This window comes from Meriones unguiculatus, chromosome 11, assembly GCF_030254825.1.
Source record: "Meriones unguiculatus strain TT.TT164.6M chromosome 11, Bangor_MerUng_6.1, whole genome shotgun sequence".
NCBI classification, from domain to species: Eukaryota; Metazoa; Chordata; class Mammalia; order Rodentia; family Muridae; genus Meriones; species Meriones unguiculatus.
The window spans coordinates 36,857,104-36,877,247 of record NC_083359.1 but is presented as its reverse complement, the minus strand read 5'-3'; the positions used below and the strand labels follow the sequence as shown (position 1 = coordinate 36,877,247).

General features: G+C 51.0%; 1 protein-coding gene across 2 annotated transcripts in view; it reads left to right on the top strand.

The window, feature by feature from the left end:
• Positions 1-15,364, top strand: part of Stk10 (serine/threonine kinase 10) — a 90,632-nt gene extending 75,268 nt beyond the window's left edge. For both annotated transcript variants that reach the window (XM_021635624.2, XM_060363878.1), the window contains 7 exons: positions 3,253-3,345; positions 5,107-5,236; positions 6,049-6,173; positions 7,180-7,368; positions 7,881-8,006; positions 9,331-9,444; positions 13,073-15,364. In XM_021635624.2, coding sequence (XP_021491299.1) covers positions 3,253-3,345; positions 5,107-5,236; positions 6,049-6,173; positions 7,180-7,368; positions 7,881-8,006; positions 9,331-9,444; positions 13,073-13,210 — 915 coding nt within the window. In that variant the 3' untranslated portion in view covers positions 13,211-15,364. The remainder of the gene's footprint in view (positions 1-3,252; positions 3,346-5,106; positions 5,237-6,048; positions 6,174-7,179; positions 7,369-7,880; positions 8,007-9,330; positions 9,445-13,072) is intronic.
• Positions 15,365-20,144: the final 4,780 nt, after the last annotated feature.

Genomic DNA, 20,144 nt, shown 5'->3' with positions numbered 1-20,144 from the left:
GAAACTGGCTAAGCTGGTGGGCTCTGGAAGTCAGGCAGTAAGCTCATGTCGATGACCTCACGCCCCTCCAGATGCTCTGGATCCCGTCTTTCTCCACAGCGACTCATGAGCTGTCCGGTTGCTCATTTCCCCCAACACTTGGTCATGTCGACGTCACTGTTTTATTTTAGCCACCCTGACAGGTGTCAAGTGACATCTCACTGTTACTCAGAGTTTGCATTTCACTGAGGACTAGTGACATACATCTCTTCACTTGCTTCCTTGCCACCCCATATGTCACTTCTGGTGATGTGTCTGTTTACATTTTTTTTCTCCTTTACATAGCTAGGAAATTGGTTTCTTTTTTTATTGCGTTCTGACGGTTCTCTTTGTATTTGTACTGCAAGAACTTTATGAGATTATTTTGCAAATATTCACTCTCCCCCATGGCTTGTTTTGCCAAGCTAATTGTTTTCTTTAGGGGTGATTCTTTTAGTGGCCTGCTTAAGAAGCCAAGGAATCCTTCCTCAGCCCAATGAGTCTTTTAGCAGTTCACCGTGTTTGGCTTTGTATTTCCCAGTGAGAACATTTTGAGTTGAGTTTCTGTAGCGGATAAGGTCTGGCCGGGTTGAGCATTGGCTTTGGGATATCTGTCCCAGCATTGTGTGCTGGAAATATCCGCCTTCCTCTGCTAAGTTGTCTGTGGGAAAGGAGCCGACTGTATGTAAGCGGATCTGGTTTGGTGCACTTTGGGTCTGTATGCCACACGGGTTCATTTGTCTGTCCCTCATCAGTACTTTCGTGTCTACGAGGCGAGGCCCGGGGGTGTGAGTCCTGTAGCTGTTGGCCCTTCCGCCTCTTAGCCTTTTCATACAATCGTAGTATCACCCCGCTGATACTGTAGAGAAGCCTTGCCAGGACTTTGGGTCATTTTGGGTGGAATGACCATTAGAGCAACACCGTGCTTTCTATTCCCTGACATTTTCCATACTTACATTTTCTTTGATAACTTTTGTTAGTGACTTTTAATTTTTAGTATATGAGTCCATCTTTGTTTTGTTAGAATTACACTAAACCATCCATGTTTTGTCAGAATTATATTTATGTCTATTGGAAGGTACTTTCATAGGATACTTTAACATTATCACCTTAGTGGGGCTGGAAAGATGGCTCAGCAGTTAAGAGCAGTTGTTGTTCTTCCTGAGGACCTGGGTTCAGTTCCCAGCACCCACATGGTGGCTCACAACTGTCTGTAACTCCCGTTCTGGGGGTCCCCAGTTCCCTCTTCTGGCCCTTGTCGGCACCAGGCACATAAGTGGTACACAGATTTACATGCAAACAAAACACCCGTAATAAAAATTAGAGTATCAATTTAGCTAATTACTGGAGGGTAGAATTATATTGCTGTTTGTGCAATGGTCTTGTGTCTGGCCTTGTTGTCTTATTCTAATATTCCTTTTTGTAGATTCCTTGAGGTTTTCTCTACAGACAGAAACAGTTCTTCTATTCAGTTGATCTGCCTCTTATTGCCCTATCATGCTGGCTCAGGTCCCAGCAGGAAGTTGGCTAGAAATAGCAGAAATAGTTCCTCCTTATTCCTAGTCTCAAGAGGAACATGTTCAGTATTTCCTCATTAAGCTTGATATTAGCACAAGAACATTGATTTGGTTCTGGTGGTGGTGGTGGTGCTGTTTTTTGTTTGTTTGTTTGTTTGTTTGTTTGTTTGAGATAGGGTTTCTCTGTGTAACAGAGCCCGGGCTGTTCTGGACTCACTTTGTAGACCAGGCTGAACTCAAACTCACAGAGATCCATCTACCTCTGCCTTCCAAGTGCTGGGATTAAAGACATGCACCACCGTGCCCAGTTTTTTTGTTTTTCGAGACAGGGTTTCTCTGTGTAACCTTGGCTGTCTGGAGCTCACTCTATAAACCAGGCTGACCTTGAACACACAGAGATCCACCTGTCTCTTCAGGGATTGAAAGCATGGACCACCAGTGCCTGGCCCTTGCCTTCTTTTCACTAGTGTTTACATAGAATATTTTTTGTGGGGTGGAGAGATGACTCAACTCTTGAAAATACTGACTGCCCTTGTAGAGGACCCTAGTTTGGTTCCCATGTCTGGCCTTCTTAGGCACCTGCACAGAGAAGTACAGGAAGTACTGTGTAGACAGGGTATATCTGCACATGTCCCGACACAGACACATACACACATGCCCATAATTAAAAAAAATAAACTAAGTCTTTAGAAACATGTTTATCCTTCTACTGTATATAGTTGCTGACTGTATATAGTTCAGTCAGTTGTTTTAGTTGGGGCTGTTTACATTTAAGGAATTGTGTTCTGCTTGTTCCTCTTGTTTTTGTTCCTTATTTTCCCTTTCCTTGCCTATTTTTTTTTAGAGTAGTTGGCTATTTTTAGTACTTCATTAGTTGGTTTAAATATTTGCCTGTTTGTGTAATGTGCTTAGTGGTTTCTCTCAGCATGTAATGTGATGTTCATACTTTGCCACTCAGTATCATTTAGGATGGATATTGCAACCCTTTTTGTTTGTTTGTTTGTTTGTTTCAGTAGGTACCCAGCCCTGTTAGGTTCATTTAAGACAGGACCTACCTTCTGTGGGTGATAGCTTCACTTCCCAAAGCTTTTCTAAAGTTCTCTGCATTTGTACCAGTGCACAGGACTGAACCTGAGGCTTTTGGGAGTCTCATTCCTAGAAATAAGGATTTCTTTTTTTTTTTTAATGTTCTTCTTGTGATATTGATCCACATCTTCTGGCCTACCTAGGATCCATTTCCTGATTCTTTGGTCAGAAACTTGAGATTACCTGGGGCAGGTTTTGCTGCCTTTTGTATTACTCCAGTGGGCTAGTGTGATGCTGGGAAAAGGTTGAAGGAGCTGCTTCTTCCCTGTGTTGGGATCATCTTGGGCAGACCCTACTCTGGGGACGTTTACATCCTCTTCCGGGGAAGAGACTACCTTCCCCCGGCCCTGTGAGGGTCAGGAGCTCCCTCCAAACCAATCCCTGTGGCCAGGGGTGTGGCATGAGGGAGTCCTACCTGCACCATAGAGACTACAGCAGACGGACACGGTCAGGGCTCCCACAGAAGCAGAGACATCTCAGGAACCGAAGTTGATGCTGACACTGGAGACCTTAGACACTGACAACATGTCTGTGCAATAGCTACTTCGTGGGTCGAGAGTGACCAAGACTTAGAGTGAGGCCAGAGAAGGAAGGGCCGTGGTGCAAGCTCTCCTCCCTGTGTCTGCTGCAGGTGAAGAACGAGGTTGAGAAACTGCCCAGGCAGCAGCGGAAGGAGAGCATGAGGCAGAAGATGGAAGAACACTCGCAGAAGAAGCAGCTGCTCGTGAGTCCCCAGCCTCGGTCACTCAGCCCCGGGACCCCAAGTGACCGCTGGCCCCCCTCTCACCTGCTGCCTAGAGATCTGCCTCCTGTTGAGAGTGCCTAAATCCGGCCTGTGTGACCATCCTCCCTGACTGCCCTCACGCCCCCAGAGTGAGCCCCGTCATCTCTGGCCACTGCAGCCTTTGCCTTAGTCCTGCCTGCCTTACTGTGAGATTGTTGATATGTCACACGGCCTGTCAACCCAGATTAGTCATCTGACTGCCTCGGTGCTGAAAAGATATCAAAGTCTTGCTCTCCCAGACCTGGCTCTGTTCTTAGGTCCTGAGAAGGAACTTGCCTCCGTCTTGTTGGCAGGCCAGAACCTTTGTCATTTCTGACCCATCCTTTCCCTTCTCCTTCATCTCTTTCTAGAGAATGGTATACACACACACACACATACGCACACATACACACACACATACACGCGCATGCACGCACACATACACGCACACATGCCAGACATACACACATGCCCTGACACATAACATACAATATACATACATACTAAACACTACTACAGATCTACTCCCGCCTGTACATATATACACAACTCCGTATTTCCATCCATCCTTCCACTCATATTTCTCCAGTCTCTGGACCTGTGAACTTGTCAGTGTTACAGGATCCTGGCACGGTCGCAGCTCTCTCAGCTGCATAGCTGCCCCCCCCCACTCTTCCTGTTTTTCTGCACTTCTTTCTCTTGGAGCCAGCAGGTATTATCGAGATGAAATCTAAATCTGGCCCTGTCACCCACTTGTCCCTCAGCCCTGGGCCTTAAAACCCTTTGTCCATAAGCTGAGGCCCACCTCCTCACTCGCCTGCTGCTGCCCAGCCCTCTCAGCCCCTCTCGGTTTGGCTATACCCCCTGGTCCAGGCTCTCCCGCTTGCTGTTTCCTGTTGCCTCCTCTTTGCACACCTGCCCCCTCAGCCTTGGGTGCAGGCAGCCAGTGTTTACAGATGCTCGACATGAAATCTAGTCAAGCGCTCGGGGCACCTTTGGGTAGGAGTTACTTGGTTTTCCGTTTTCAGAAGGAAGCAAAGCCAGAAAGGAAACACTGCAGAGTTCATGACAATAGGGCAAGGCCTAGCACTTGACCTGACCCCGGTCTCCCCATTCTTTCCGGTGTATCATGACCTGTTTCTTTCCTCTGGGTGAGACTGGTTATTAGTGGAAGAAGCAGGTATCGTGTTCAGTAGCACAGAAGGGTGACCAGACCCAGTAATGTGAATTTTTCAACACAGCAAGAAGAGGGTCTTCAATGTTTTGCCACAATGAAATGATAAATATCTGAGGTTATGGGCTTGTGAGTCCCCCAGAGTTACCAGGTACATGAGGCACCCTCGTTCTGAAATGGTGCACAGTACCCAGACAGCCATTCAATTCTTAGGATCAAATAGCTTTTTAAAACACAGGGCTAGGGGTTGGAGAGATGGCTCCGTGGTTAGAGTGTTTTTCTGCCATTGCAGGAGACCTGGGTTTGGTTCACAGCACCCACAGCTCATAGTCACCTATAACTCCAGTTCCAGGAGATCCAGCGCCCTCTGCTGGCCCCTGCAGGCACATGCGATACATGGCAACCAACACTCGCACACATAAAATAGACAATTTAAAGAAACCAAGGCTGGTGAGAGAGGCCAGCAGGCCCTCCTCGTCACAGAGAGAGGGAGAGAGCGAAGTCACCCAAGCCACCTCCGGGTAAAGGCTCGCTGTCTCTCCCTGCAGGACCGGGATTTTGTAGCCAAGCAGAAGGAGGACCTGGAGCTGGCCATGAAGAAGCTCACCGCAGAGAACAGGCGCGAGATCTGTGACAAGGAGCGCGAGTGCCTCAGCAAGAAGCAGGAGCTCCTCCGAGGTGGGGTCCGGAGACAGCCCTCCCCGGCTTCCCCTGGATGGTGGAACTAGAGACAGCCCGCCCCGCCCTTCCCCAGGGAAGTCAGCAATGAGGCAAGGGAACCAGTTCCCACAGCACGCAGAAGCGGCGGCTCCCGTGCCCACCGCTTGCCCCACTGTGTGCTTTCACACCTGACCTCATGCCGTCGTCATCCTCTCCCCGTAAGACGCACCTCCCGTGATCCTAGTGTTAGTGTATAAATGAGGCAACCACACTGGGGACGGTTGCTGTGCTCCTTGGTCCGTTGATGCCACCATAAGTGGCTTCCGCAGTCCGAACGACTTAGAAGCAACAGAAGGGCAATGAAGGCCAAGGCTATACCAGCCTCACTGTCTGTGAGGACCTGCCTCCTGGTGGGATTTCTCACCCCAGTCATCTCCACGTCCGAACCCTTCTCGTCTGCCCCTCCGAAAAGAAGGGGTGCTATGTAGGTTTTCCCTAATAATGTCTCCCAAGAGCATCCTCTCTTTGGGGTGTACCTGTGCCACTTGGTGGAGGAAGAAGCTGGGGCCATTCCAGCTGCAGCTCATTCCCTGCCCTCCAGCCTCTTACGCTCCCAGGCTGCTGGAGCTTGTCATCTCTTAGTCTTAGTTTCTTCAGGCTCCGTTCAGACAGGCAGTGTGGTCTACTGAGGTAGTCGAGGTGCCCGTTCCTCTGAGCCCAGCAGGCTGGTTTTCAGTCCCAGCCGAAGGCCTGGCAGGGTGTGTGAGGAGGGATGGGAGACCCGTGGGCCTCATCCGCTCCTCACCGTGTGGGCGGCGTGGTCTCCGCAGACCGGGAGGCAGCCCTGTGGGAGATGGAGGAGCACCAGTTGCAGGAGCGGCATCAGCTGGTGAAGCAGCAGCTCAAGGACCAGTACTTCCTGCAGCGGCACGAACTGCTTCGGAAGCATGAGAAGGTGAGGAGGCCAGGGCGGGATGCGGGACAGCGTGCTGCCAGCCCCCAGGAGGGCCTGCTGTGGCCAGGGCCCTGCTCAAGGGACAAGAATCAAGGAACCTGTGTGAGGGATGCGCACCCTGACACCTCAGTGCTTGGTTCTCTCAGTTCAAAGCCAGTCCTGGGCTACTCAAAACTATGTCCCACCCACCCCTAAGAAAAAAAAGAAATAAGAGAGGAAGAGGGTGATGCTCCTTGTCGTCTATCCTTCTGTCCTAAATTAAAAATAACATATTTCAAACGCCCTTGAGCCACAGGCCCTAGCTTGGTAACATGAGCCCGAGGGCACTTCCTCTCAGGAGTATGTGGCGAAGCAGAGCTGTGGCCCGATGCCACTGCTCAGTATTCAGAATATCGTACTAGATTTTGTTCATCCAGGAAAAGATTTAAATTCAAAGCATGGGCTCAGCCGAATCCTGTTGTTTTCACCCCACTACCAAGTCAGAAAGCCATGACTCAAACCAGGAGAAGTCAGAGACATGTAGTGGTAAAAGAACAAAGCCCAGCGCTGGCGAAACGACTTAGTGGGTGAGGGAGCTTACCACCAAGCCTGGTGACCTGGGTTCGAGTGCCAGAACCCTCGAAGGGAAACAAGAGAACTGATTCCCATGACTTGTCTTCTGAGTGTCAGACCTCCTGCTCCCAACAAAGTAAATAAATGTAAAAAGAATTCTTTCTTTCTTTTTGGTTTTATGAGACAGGGTTTCTCTGTGTCACAGCCCTGGCTGTCCTTGGACTCGCTTTGTAGACCAGGCTGGCCTCAAACTCACAGAGATCTGCAGGCCTCTGCCTCCCCAGCGCTGTGATTATAGGCACATGCCACCACACCCGGCAATTTTAAAGATAATGGTGTTGAACTGTAGAGGTGAAGGAACAGCTTCTCCATGTTGGCACCTGGGCCCCTGTATCGGCTCCTGCCCCCCCCCCCCATCTAGAGCTCCCCTGACCTCTGCCCAGTGTCCCTCCAGGAGCGGGAACAGATGCAGCGCTACAACCAGCGAATGATGGAGCAGCTGAAGATCCGGCAGCAGCAGGAGAAGGCACGGCTACCCAAGATCCAGAGGAGCGACGGCAAGACACGCATGGCCATGTACAAGAAGAGCTTGCACATCAGTGGCGCGGGCAGTGCCTCCGAGCAGCGCGAGAAGATCAAGCAGGTGGGGCTGTGCCCGGCGGGCTGTGGGCGTGGGCAGGGAGGAGCAGGGTGAGGATTGGCCTCCGGCAGCATTGGAGGATGGAAGATAGCAGTTAAGGCACAGTGTGTCAGGCAGTCATGGCCTGGAAGCTTCGAGAGCCCAGGAGATTCCTCGGTTCCTTTCACGCCCCCGTGTTTTTTTACATGCACAGCTCTCTCTGTTCTCATCCAGGTCTCAGTCATGTCCCCTGTGTGACACAGCTCCTCCCCCCCCCCCCCCGTGATCTCTGTACATACTGTCCTCACACATACCACCTGGTCATGTCAGGTCCCTACCTTCGTGAGGACAGGCAGAGGCTGGGTTTCTGCACAGGCAGGATGGAGTTTCAATAGTGAGAACACAGCCTGAGGCGGGCCTGGCTCTGAGCAGAGTGGCCCCCTCCCCAGGTCGGGCCCTGCAGGCTCAGGCTGAGGTAGGCAGAGCCCCCACCCAGCCGTGCGAGGAGCACCCACAGCAGCGCCCTTTCTGTGCAGTTCTCCCAGCAGGAAGAGAAGAGGCAGAAGGCCGAGAGGCTCCAGCAGCAGCAGAAACATGAAAACCAGATGCGCGACATGGTGGCACAGTGCGAGAGCAACATGAGCGAGCTGCAGCAGCTGCAGGTACTCAGCGTCGTGCCTCAGTTTCCCCAGGGCCATCAGTGCTCAGAGGCCAGGGGCTCCAACGGCAGGGCGACATCCCAGTCAGTCAAGCCCAGGCGAGCTGATTGCAGCCTGCTGTGCAACTGGAAGTCTGCTATACTGGACAAGTCGTGTGACCCTCCTAGCTATACTCTTCATCTCTCTAAAGAGCCGTAGGGTGGAGGTTTGGACTCCTGTTTGGCAGGATTGGCTTGTAGATTTGTTGGAGCTGAATGCTTTGCACTCCAGGGCCTGGAGGCTGCTGTGCTGCAGTGTTCCTTCGCTTGGGTGGGGATCCCGGCTTCGAGTGTCCCCGTTTGCGTGTCCTAGTCTGGCCCCAAGCATCTGTGCTGTCGACAAGCAGGAGGTGTTTGTGCATGAGGACCTGCAAAGTGCTAGCGCCCCCAGGGACTTCAGTAACAGAGCCCTTGAGGGACCGTTCCGGGAGCTGGTACCTGGGGCCCCCTTGTGGAAGAGTGAGGCGTTGCACCTGACAGATGGCGCCAGACTCCCGTGTCTCAGAACTTCGGCAAGCTCCTCCGGCCACTGGGCTGGGATGGATGGCAGGGAGGCTCCCCAGAAATGGCCAGCAGTGGAGGCTGCCAGGCAGGGGCTCTCCCCCACCTGGAGGGCTGTAGTATCTAGAGAAAGGCCTTGCCCCTGCCCTAGAGGCTCCTGTAGCAGGACTCAGTCCCTGAAGGGAGTGAACAGAGACCTCACTCCTGTCTGCCACATAGATTTCAGGTAAAATTTATGAAGCCGACAGCTTACCTCAGAGCATATAGCAGACGTGGGGAGAGCCTCAGCCACGTTCTAGCCAGGGATCTCTCCTGAGGAAAGGACACGAGACACTACATGTATCATATGATATGTAGTTAGACACAGGGCCCCATTATACATGTAATTTCTGTAGGTCAGGAAATACACACACGGGTTTAGTCCGCTTGGACTACCTTAAAAAAAACCCGACACTATAGCTAGTTGCAGCGCTGCACGCCTGTAGTCCTGGTACTCAACAGGTGTCAGCAGGAGGATGGCTTAGGACCAGCAGCTGCAGGCTGGAGTTTGTTTATTTACTTATGGTATGTTGGCATATGTGTGTGAGTCTGGGCAAGCGCATACCCGGCGCACGTGTGTGGTTCGGAGGACAACTTCTGGGAGCCAGTTCTGCCGTCCTTCCACAGTGGGTTCTGGGCATCAACCTCGGTGGCATTAAACCCGTGGTGGCAGTGCCCTCCGGGATGCAGTGGGTCTGGCTCTCCAGGCTTCCGCCACCTCGCTCTCACCCCTACTCTGCCTGTTCTAGAATGAAAAGTGTCACCTGTTGGTAGAGCATGAAACCCAGAAGCTGAAGGCCCTGGATGAGAGCCATAACCAGAGCCTGAAGGAATGGCGGGACAAGCTTCGGCCCCGCAAAAAGGTACTGCATTGGGCTGGCGGGTGACATGCCTGGGTGCCCAGGACAGCTGAAGCTTCCCTGTTTGGGGACCCTTGCCTCGTGGATCCCCTAAAGTTGGTCTGTTCCTGAGGGATGGGACCCATCTGCCCGTTGTGCTGAACACTGGCAGCTTTCCGCACCCCTGGGGCTAGCATCCTCCTCCCATGCTAGTCCATATGTACCTGAGACGGAGGACCCATGTCCTGTGGAAGCAGAGGACCTGCTGTGGGCATCAGTCAGTCCTGCCGGCAGGCTGGCAGCCTCGTTTGTGGGAAGTCACCCTGTGGGATCAAAGGCCAGTGCCAGCTTGTTTCCTTTCTGAATTGGTTTCCTAAAGTGTAAATCTCTGTGCTTGAGCTGGGGTGGAGCTGGGGTGCGGGTAGAGCACCTGCACCAAAGCAAACAAACAGCCATACACGCAGCAGCTTGAGCCACTTTCTTTATCAAACGCTATAGGAGTAGGATTCAAAAGTTAGGGTTCTCTCCAGGGTGTCACAAGGCCAGAGTCAGGCTGGACTGGGCTCTTAGCTGTGGCTGTGAGGAAGGAACCCTTCCTGGTCAGTGAGGTCTTTACAGAACCCTCACTGCTGATGCAGTGTGGCTACGTCCCTCGTGCTCCTGCCACCTGCCTTCCCATGATGGGCTGTGCACCCTCAAACTGTGAGCCAAAGCAAAGCCCTTCTTTCTTTAGTGCTTCTGTCCGGTATTTTGTTGCAGCAATGAGAAAGTGACTAGCACAGTGAATCATTGGAGACTTAGGTGTGGCTGTGGCAGCCATGAGATTGTAGGGTCAACTGAAGAGTTGTTAACCCACACCAGATATCAAAGGCATAGTCATATCATTCATTCATTCATTCATTCATTGAGACAGGGTATGACTGGTCCTGTAGAGATCTGCCTGCCTCTGCCTCCCAAGTGCTGGGATTAAAGGCATGCACCACCCAGCGCAGCCATTCTTAAACTCTGAGGAAAGAGGTGCCCTTGTTACCCTTGACCTTGTGCCCCAGGTGGCCTGACATCCTGAGGGATTTTTACCTAGACAGGAGGCAAGCTGTGGCCTTCTGGGACTTCTGACACTAAACCCAGGGGTACCTAGTGTCCCTGCTGGCTCTGACATTAGGGAGGCTGTTTCCTGGACACATTCTAAGAGTCTGAAGTGAGCCGTCATTCCTCCTAGCTGCCTGTGACCTTAGCTGGGCTCTGATGCTCTGGAGGCACCAAAGCAGGTGTGTGCTTGGAGAGCTGGCTCTATTATCCACACCCCCCTCACTCCCCACCCCCTCCTGTGGGACTGCCTTTGTCCCAGCTGCCTGAGTTACTGCAGAGGTGATGGTCCTTTTCGCTCTGCGTTACCTCTGTCAGCCTTGAGTGCTGTCTCCCCGTTAAATCATGTCCTATGGAGTATTTTTAGAAGAATTCAGAAGGCTTCCTTTTCTGTGGCTGCAGACTTCCTAACCTGCTGAGGTCACCGAGGACAGAGTAAGGCCTCAGAGTGGTCCGCCCTCCCTCCTCAATCTGCCTCTTTAGACTGTCAAACGCAGAAATAGTATCTGCATCTTAAAACGCGTCAGTGGAAGCTGGTGTCAGCACATTGCTCCCTGTGGGCTAAGCCTGCCCCCCTACCCATCTGTAAATAAGTCTGATTAGAGAACAACTCATTCCTTTACCTTCCCTGTGGCCGAGCTCGCCCCGGACGGCAGTTGTGTCCTGCAGAAGAAACTCTGGCCTGCAAAGCACAGTGCCTTCCGTATAGGACAGGGAAGTATCAAGTATTAAATAAGGCCTGCATGCTGACGACACCAGTTGACATTCCAGCGTGGGTGTGTGGAGGGGGGAGGCCTCACACAGCCTCACTCCAGATGAAGAGTGAGAGGTAATTAAATGGCCACTGAGAGAAGACTCAGTCTTCTCAGTCTTCTCCGGGGAAGAGCTCCACCTGAGGTGTCTAACCCCGAACCTCTAACATGTATACATCTGAGCAACAAACAGTAAGTGGGCTCAGCAGGCCGTCTTCACACATACACATGATGACTTTAAAGAAGAGGCCGTAGATTTGAGATGAAGCAGGTGGGGACGTGGAAGAGATGAGGTAAATATAGTACTTAGGTACTATATTTACACGAGTAAATATTATATTAAAGTCTCAAAACTTGAAGTGTTTCCTGTCTGGCACACAGCAGGAGACAGGCGGCTGCCTGTGACCTTCAAAGGCTTTGGGGAACGCTTGTGGTGGGCAGGAGACAGCCGGGCTTGAGTTGCAGGCTTCGTTCCGTCCCTGCTCACACTACCAGCTGAGCCCTTCAGAGGGGACCAGAGTGTTTTGGGTTTCAGATCCTCCTCCAAGTTTGGGATGTTTGTGTATGTATAAAGAGATGTCTCGGGAGGAGACAGTGTCAGTGCTAGAACACCAGGAAGGGGGTTTATTTTGACCTCACTGGAGTTTGAGGCGCTGGTCACATTATAGAGGCAGGCGACTGTCCCGTCCAGCGGGAGTTCAATGAGTTCCTAAGGAGGGGCGAAAAGAATGAGGCGACAAGAGACGGGAAGAATGAGAGCAAGTCTATAGTCTGATCTCGCTCTCATTTATTTGAAAAATTTCACACAACTTTATAGGGAGAAGGCAGGAAGGGAAAATGTGTCAGCAGTATAGTTTACAAAACATAACAGGGTGATTAATGATGATGCAGAACACCGCAAGAACGTTTACCAAAAGAGATACTACAAGAATGTCAGCTAAGATAGCTCAGAATGTCTAGCCTGACACACAGGTGTCTCATAGGTTCCGGAAACGTAAATCTCTCACCTACGACCTTGTTGCAGCTGTAACTTTCCACTAGCTGGCCTTGGCTCCAGGCAGGCGACAGGAACCAGGGCTGAGTTCTAACCCTCGGGTCTCCTGCCCAGCGACTCTAGCTTCAGCAGCTGTGCCTCCCACCCCACCAGCCTGAGGAACTGAATGTCCAGGTGCAGGAGCCTCTGTGGACATTTCACACTCAGGCCATAGCCAGACCCAAGTCTAGACAGACTCGCTTGTGTCCTTACATACAGCCAGAAGGTATTTTTGGCATACCCACTTTTGATCGCCACCCGTTCGGTGAGTTCAGAAATGGTGTTTTTTGCTATGGCATCAAACTAGCATTTCCGAGTTTTCAAATTTTGGAACATCTTGGACTTTCGGAGTGGGGGTGCCTGACAGCTGCCTGACAGCTGGAGATAATCCCCCATTACCTGAGGAGCATAGCCCCCACACGTATCTTTAGTCCCGGATGCTCAGAGGGGCAGAGGCACACGGCTTCCCAGCAGGCAGCTGTTACTCTGCCAGCTCTGACTGTCTTGCTTTTCTTCATTCACCTGGCTCCTTTGCCACGAGGAGAGTCCTGTCCATGTCCCAGACCTCTTCTTAACAAGCCTTTCCTCAGGATTTGCCCTGGGCCTGTGAGCAGTTCAGAAGGCGCCTGGCAAGTGGAGGGGGTGCTTACCTCAGGGAAAGGGAGGGGAGACTTTCCACCCATCCCCTGATGCCTGGGCGGGAGCTATCCAGAGAAGGCCCTGTTGTTCTATAATTGAATGATTGGCATCCCACTGAGTACCCTCTGCTGTCTCTTCCCAGGCCCTGGAAGAGGATTTGAACCAGAAGAAGCGAGAACAGGAAATGTTCTTCAAACTAAGTGAGGAGGCAGAGCCCAGACCCACCACACCCAACCGAGCCAGCAAGTTCTTCCCCTACAGCTCCGGGGACACTTCCTAACGCCCACATCCCTGGGCTGTGGTGGGCAACGTGGCAGCCTGGCCCCTGGGGCCTCCAGGCCTCTACAAACAAGTGACTCAGGACCTCTTCCTCTTGCTTCTGTGCCAGCTCCAAACACCGCTCGGCCTGCAGTCCCCTAGTTGTCCTCAGCGCCACCTGGTGCTTCTGATGGATGACCTCATCAAGACCATCACCTGGAAGTGATTTGGGCTGTTGGGGTCAAGGGCCAGGCGGGATGAGTATACCCCTCTTGTTTGCCAAAACACCAGCTCTACTACTGTCTGTGGGCATAAGTCCTACTGATGATATCACCTCGAACTCATCCTTATTGCAATCCTTGTGGTCTTTTTTTTTCAGCAATTCCCCACAGTGTCGGAAAACATCCCTAACAGCTATTTTAGTTCTCAGCAGCTAGCTCTCAGGGGTGTCCTCATTCCCCTGCTTCACCCAGGCGCTGTGTGTGTGTGTGTGTGTGTGTGTGTGTGTGTGTGTGCACGCGCGCGTGTGGGGGATTAGGAATGGGAAAATGGAGGGCAGAAATGTTCATTCTGCTGGTTTCTGGCATTTATCCTGTCTTACCCCTCCCTGTGTTCATGCATACACATGTACACACACACACGCACCCACACCCACACAAACGCATACACGACTTGCCCCCCGCCTCCACCACCCAGGCTGCCTCTGCCCTGACCTCCTATGACCAGGTGGATTGGAACCCGCTTGCTGCCTCCTGAGCCTGAGCCTGGACCACTGAGCATGTCAGGCGGAGCAGCTGGTGGTGACATGCTGAGCGCTGGCACCAGAGCCCAGAGAAGGCACAGGCTGTACCGCCAGCCTGCAACTCATTTGGCTGCACATAGGGTCCTGTGCCGAGGGGTAAGCTCCCCTCCGCACTTGACTTCTGCTGCCTGGCACATGCCAATCGCATCCTTGCCCACTTGTCTTGCAGACACCCTGGGAAGGCTGTTGACCTTTGCCCTGGTCCTGTCCTGGGGTCCCACCATATGTTTCAACTAAGCCTGGTGGTCTCTTGGACTTCTGTCTTCAGGAAGAAATGCTTCCTGCACTCAGGAACATGCTGAGCTCAGGAACATGTGAGCCTCCACAGCTCTGGGCCTTTGGGTTGCTCAGGTGGCCACCCAGGATGCCAAGCCCCACAGGCTTCCCTGTGTAGCCCAGAAAAGCAGCAGTTCCACCCAGCAAGCCTTTCTTGACTCTGATGCCTAAGTGCTCCATCTTCCGGGGGTGGGGTGGGGTGGGGTGGGGTGGTGATGGGGACTCAGGCAGTTGGGTCTGGCAAGTGGCTGAGACTTCAGCAGGATTTCTCCATCACTGCCCAATGCTGGGGCGATTCTCCGTAAAGTTTCCCCCGATGCTAACTGGGGGTTTAGGAGGGAGTGGGCTGGGAAGGTAGGAAAACAGGTCTTAGCCCCCCCCCCAGATGTTGTGTCAGTAAAGAAGCTCACAGAGCCCCAGGAAGGTGGTAGTTCTCAGGGTAGGGAGCATCAGCTTGCCTTCAGGCCTCGCCTAAGCAGTCTCGAGGAACAGTTGACTCTTGCTGGTGCATGAGGGCTGGGAAACAGGAACTGGCAGAGTGTACCTGTAGGACCCAGAGATGGCAAGAGGGCAAGGCCACACCGGCAGATGGCTGGGCAGGGCTGCGTCTGCCATTGTTTACAATCTCTGCTTTTTTGCATCCAGGGGACTTGATGGTGGCTATTAGGCAAAATGCCAGTTTTGTGGTTCAGGTAAAAAGTCTTTGGCCATTCCCTGACTTATCATTCCTACTGTCCTGGTCCATCGTGTGACTCTTGCTTCCATGCTTAGTGCCACCTGAGCCGTGGTAGCTCGGCTGTGCCTTTTTGAGTGGGGTCTAGCCTAGTCTCCCAGCCTCATACTTTAGCATATGTGCAATGCCTGCTGCTGACAAGGCCCATGCAGTATTCCTCGTGCTCTGTGCTAACATGTTCTGTGTAGGGACAGGCAGAAATGGTTTTAGCAGAGCAAGTATAACTAACTTATATTTCCCTTCATGAAGGATAGAAGTAGTGTGTATGTCCTCTCCAACCATCATGTATAATTTTTGTAAACTGTTCTCTGCAAACAAAAAATAAATGTAAATATGCTTCTAATAAAATAACAAGGTAATTTGCATGTGCTATTGTTCTTTCTGGTTGGAGGGGGAAAACGGGCATGCTTCCTGTTTGCCCAGACAGAAGGAAGGGTTTATCCTCTGAGTACGGAGGAGCCTCCTCCATAGGCAGCAGGTCAAACTTAGGGCTTTCTGTTTTAAGTTGAGAAAGGAAAGAGGCCGAGACCACATTCTCTCATTCAGTATCATTCTAATTTAAAGGTGAACATTGATTGACAAACAACCCCACTTTTCATGTTAATGGACTGAATTCTTTCCCTAACTCCAATGAGGAAGGGGATTGTGGGCAGACTCAATGTCAGGATAATCGCAGGGGCAGTGCTGAGTGACGCCTTGAGAATCCAAGCCCTGAAGTTTCTGCCGCTGATGCCACTACGCCTCTTTTGACTGGTATTTTAAAAGAATTGATCAGGACAGATTCAGCTTGGTGGTAGAGTGTGTCCTAGCATGTGCAAGGTTCGGGATCCATCTCTAATTCAAGAGAAGAAATAGAAATAGAGTTTATATTCGTCTGCCTGTGCCTCTTAAAAACATCACTCGAGCTCTTACCCTGGGACCCACGGGGAGAATCCGGGCCATCTCTGCGCTTGGTTGTCAAGATGTGGACTTCAGTTTTGCTGCCTGAAATTAAGTATTTCCCTTCTTCATGGAGGCGGGCAACAACCCCGGAGTTATCAGTGGGGTCTCTTAGCTGTCCCCAGCAGGAACCATGGCCAGTCAAGGGCAGTGGGAGGGATCCAGGGGGAGCCATTTCTTGCTCTTTTTTTCAATTATTTTATTATTTTGTGTGTGTAAGAATTTTGCCTGCATGCACGTACGATGCCTACCAAGGTCAGAAGAGGGTGTTGGATGCCCTGGAACGGGAGTAACAGATGGTTGTGAGCCATCATGTGGTGCTGGGAAATGAACCCAGGCCCTCTTGCAAGAGCAAGAAGTACTCTTAACTACTGAGCCAACTCTTGAACCCCATGAAGCCATCTCTTGAACTCAGACCTCAGAAGAATCAGAACCGTAGGTAGGGTCTGGGCTGGAGGTTGGTGGTGGAAGTTCATCCAAGCATGGGAAGGGAAGGAAAGAGGGGGAGGGGAGAGAGATGGGAAGTAGGGGAGAGAAGATGAGACCAGCGTGGAGGGGAGGGAAGAGAAACAGACTAATAGATGCTCTCGGCACTGGACTGACCTGACTCCCACAAACTCACTGCGCCCGCTGTACTCCCTGTGTTGAAGGAGATAAGAGGTTGAGTTGAAATTTTCAGGAGAGGGCTGAAACTAAAAGATTAAAAAGATTAAAAAAAGAACCAAGTGTCAGGGCTGGAGAGATGGCTCAGAGGTTAAGAGCACTGGTCGCCCTTCCAAAGGTCCTGAGTTCAATTCCCAGTAACCACATGGTGGCTCACAACCATCTCTACTGAGATCTGGTGCCCTCTTCTGGCGTGCATGCACACGTGCAGGCAGAGTACTATATAATAAATAAATAAATCTTAAAAACAAAACAAAAAACCCCCACAAAGTCCAAGTGTCAGAAACTGTGATGGTGATAATAGTCAAATCCAGTTTCCAGATTTTACCCTTGTAGTTGAAACGTTTCCTCTCCTGGTTCAAGCTTGAATTAGACTGAGAAGCTTGCAGTGTGAGAGGAAAGCGTGAGCTGGGGATATAACTCCGACACAGACTGCTGAGCAGTTTTGTGTGTGGAAGCTTAGTGGCAGGATGGTGTCCTAGCATTGAGCTGCATCCCTGCGCTGATTTTTTTTTTTTCCTTAAGAAAAGCATGGCTCAGCAATACTTGACTAACCTTACGACTTTGATGGCCCTGTAGTCACTGGGCAAGAACAGGCTGTCCGTCTGCCTGATGGCATATGACTGTCCCACCTGTGTGGAAGCACACAGCAGAGCAGACATATGGTCCTCCCTTTCTAGTAAGCGACCTCGGAGGAGGCCGTGTTCCAAGAGAGTAGATCTTCCAAATTCACTTTCTCCTAACCTCAGGGAGCACAGCCCCCTGAGACTTACACAGGACACGAGGCCTGCTCAAAGGGTGGGCTTCAAGCTGTGGGGGTCTCAGGGCTGCTGGTCACCAAAGAGCACCCAGCCCGCCGGGATAGCAGTCCATGCTGTACTTCTTTGTAGGTTGACACCCCTGTGACTGGAGATGAGAGAGGCAGCTAAGGAGTGAAGGAAAGAAAGGAGCGTGGGGTGGGTGCTCCCCAGCTCATGGTATAGGAGATAGAGCCCAGAGCCTTGTACACACACCCCCCCCGCCATAAGTGTCCCAGATCTCCTTTTGCAATTCGTCTTACCCACTTATGTGTTTTTCTTTTGTCTTGCAGCTCACACCAGACTCCCCAAAGGGCTGCTTTGGGGCTACCAAGACCACTTTGCCCACAGGGACCAAGTGCCTGGAAATTGGCATCTACCTACCTTGAGATGAGTCTTAGCCAGGGACCCAGCAGAGTGGGAGTATGAAAGGCAACAAGTCAGGACAAACCCCAAGGCGTGGCTGACACTCTTAAGCTCCCCGAGGGATCAGGCTGTGGCACCCCCACTCTTCTTGCTCTGCCTTCCCTCTCCCTCTCTGGCTTCTGTTCAGTTACCAGCCTCTCTCGATCACCTGCACCCAGCTCTCAGAGGACTCCTTAAGACCCGTGGAGCTGGTCCATCTAAGAAAGAGACTCTGGGTGGGTGAGGTTTTAGAATCAGATCACACTGGCCAGACCACAGCAGGACTCCGTCACTGATGGTAAGCGGAGTGTCATCACACCTAAATGCTTGTAGCAAAAGTCGCCCTTGTGGTAAACCAGGGCCGGCTGCGGCTGGAAGGAGTCGCTCTGGCTTGTGCACAGGAAACAGTGATTTAAAGGACTACAAAGTTAATTTGTTGTTGCTGGATACTACTGCTTTTATTTTTTGGAAACAAACAAACAACAACAACAACAAAACAGGCTCAGGTCTGATAATCCCCAATTTAAGGCAGGATGTGGAAGTGAAAGGGCCTTTTCGGCCACTTTAAAAAGACTATCATGAATCCAGTAATGCCACCTGATGTCAACCAAAAGAGTTGACATCAGTTTGTCAAACAGATGTCCACACTTACGCTTATCACATTTCTTTCGGCAACGTAAGTGCCCATCAATAGATGAATGGGGAAAGAAAAGGCAGTCTAGATGCACAACCAGCGGGATACTAATCAGCCCTGAAGGAGGAGGGACTCCCTTAACACAGGCGAGACTGCATTTGGTGGGTCAACTCTGGTTACAGTTCTAAGAGACAGGAAAATGTGATGACCCTTGACTCCTAAAGCAGCAAGCAGAGGCAAGCCCGTTTAAAGATGGCTCTTGGGCACTGTACTTGGGTTACATGCTGGGAAGAGCAATCTTGCCCAGTGCCACGTACTGCGCAGGTTCTGGGGCCCTTGTCTCTTTAGGCTGCACTTCAGCATGGTGCTGAGACCTGTGCTGTTTTCCTCTGCTTCTACCCCTGAACTGTGCTGTGCCATGGCTGTGTGCTCGGCTGGGTCACTCTCTTCCACTCTGTTCCTTTCACCAGAGTGTCTTCACTTTTTTTTTAACCTTGAATGGTCACAGGCTTCAAGAGAACCTTCTGGATTAAAGTGTGATTACAATTATTAAGCACAACTGGTCAAATAAGCACGTTAATATTGTTAAGTACAGATTTTGCTGGAATTATATCTTCTAAATTCCTAATTCATTAAAAATCATTTGCCTAACACTTCTGTGCATGAATATCACTTGCTGCTGCTGACAGAATTGAATTTGCACTGTTCCTATTTTTCTGTTGGGATTGAGAAAACCTGTTCACATGAGTGTCCCTTGTCTCACAGCCACATTATGAGACCTCTTGGAAGCCTAAGTTATGTCAAAAACTACACAGTGGGAACTGCGCTGTGTCTGTCCTGTCTGTGTCAGGCATCTTGTGGTTCCTGGAGTAGCTGAGCACCTTTCCACAGGTGCTAATGATACTGGATTCCTGTCTCCGATATAGACTGCTGATCAGAGCCCTGTAGTTCAGCTACTGTCTTGTGGGCACCTTCCCTTTAGCTCTTTCTTCCTTGGCTTCATCCTAGCCCTTCGCATGAGAGTACAGATCAATCCACAGAGCAAAGCAGATGCCCAGCCTGTTTGGACTTTCTCTTCGCCAGCACTGCCCTGTCATGAATGGCGCTGGCCGAGCTGCAGCGGACTGGCAGAATGCTCGCTCTTTGTTGTGCCCTGGATAAGAATCCTGGAGATGGCAGCTTGCTGGACATGTAGATTCTCCAGCTCTGTGCTGAACTCTGACTCTGACTGGGTATAAAGTGGGGAGTCCAGAGAACCTCCTTTGCTGTCAGACTAGCCTGGCATGCACACCTGTCAACACAAAATCTGCCTTCCTCTAAATGTAACCTTTCACTTCCCAAATTAGGTTTCTCTGGTGGTCTAGTGGGTTAGGAGTCAGTGCTCTCAAATTAAGTTTCTCTACCAGACTTAAAAAAAAAAAATTACATAGCAACCTACCAGCAAAATCATTTTCTTTTACACTTAATTTTTTATGTTTACATTTTATTTTTTAAAACATTTATTTATTTATTTTATATGAGTGCTCCAGCTGCACGTACACCTGCATGCCAGGAGCCAGCACCAGATCACATTATAGACAGTTGTGAGCCACCATGTGGTTGCTGAAGATTGAACTCAGAACCTCTGGAAGAGCAGACAGTGCTCTTAACCACTGAACCATCTCTCCAGCCCACATAGTTAATTTTTAAAAATTTATGTGTATAGGT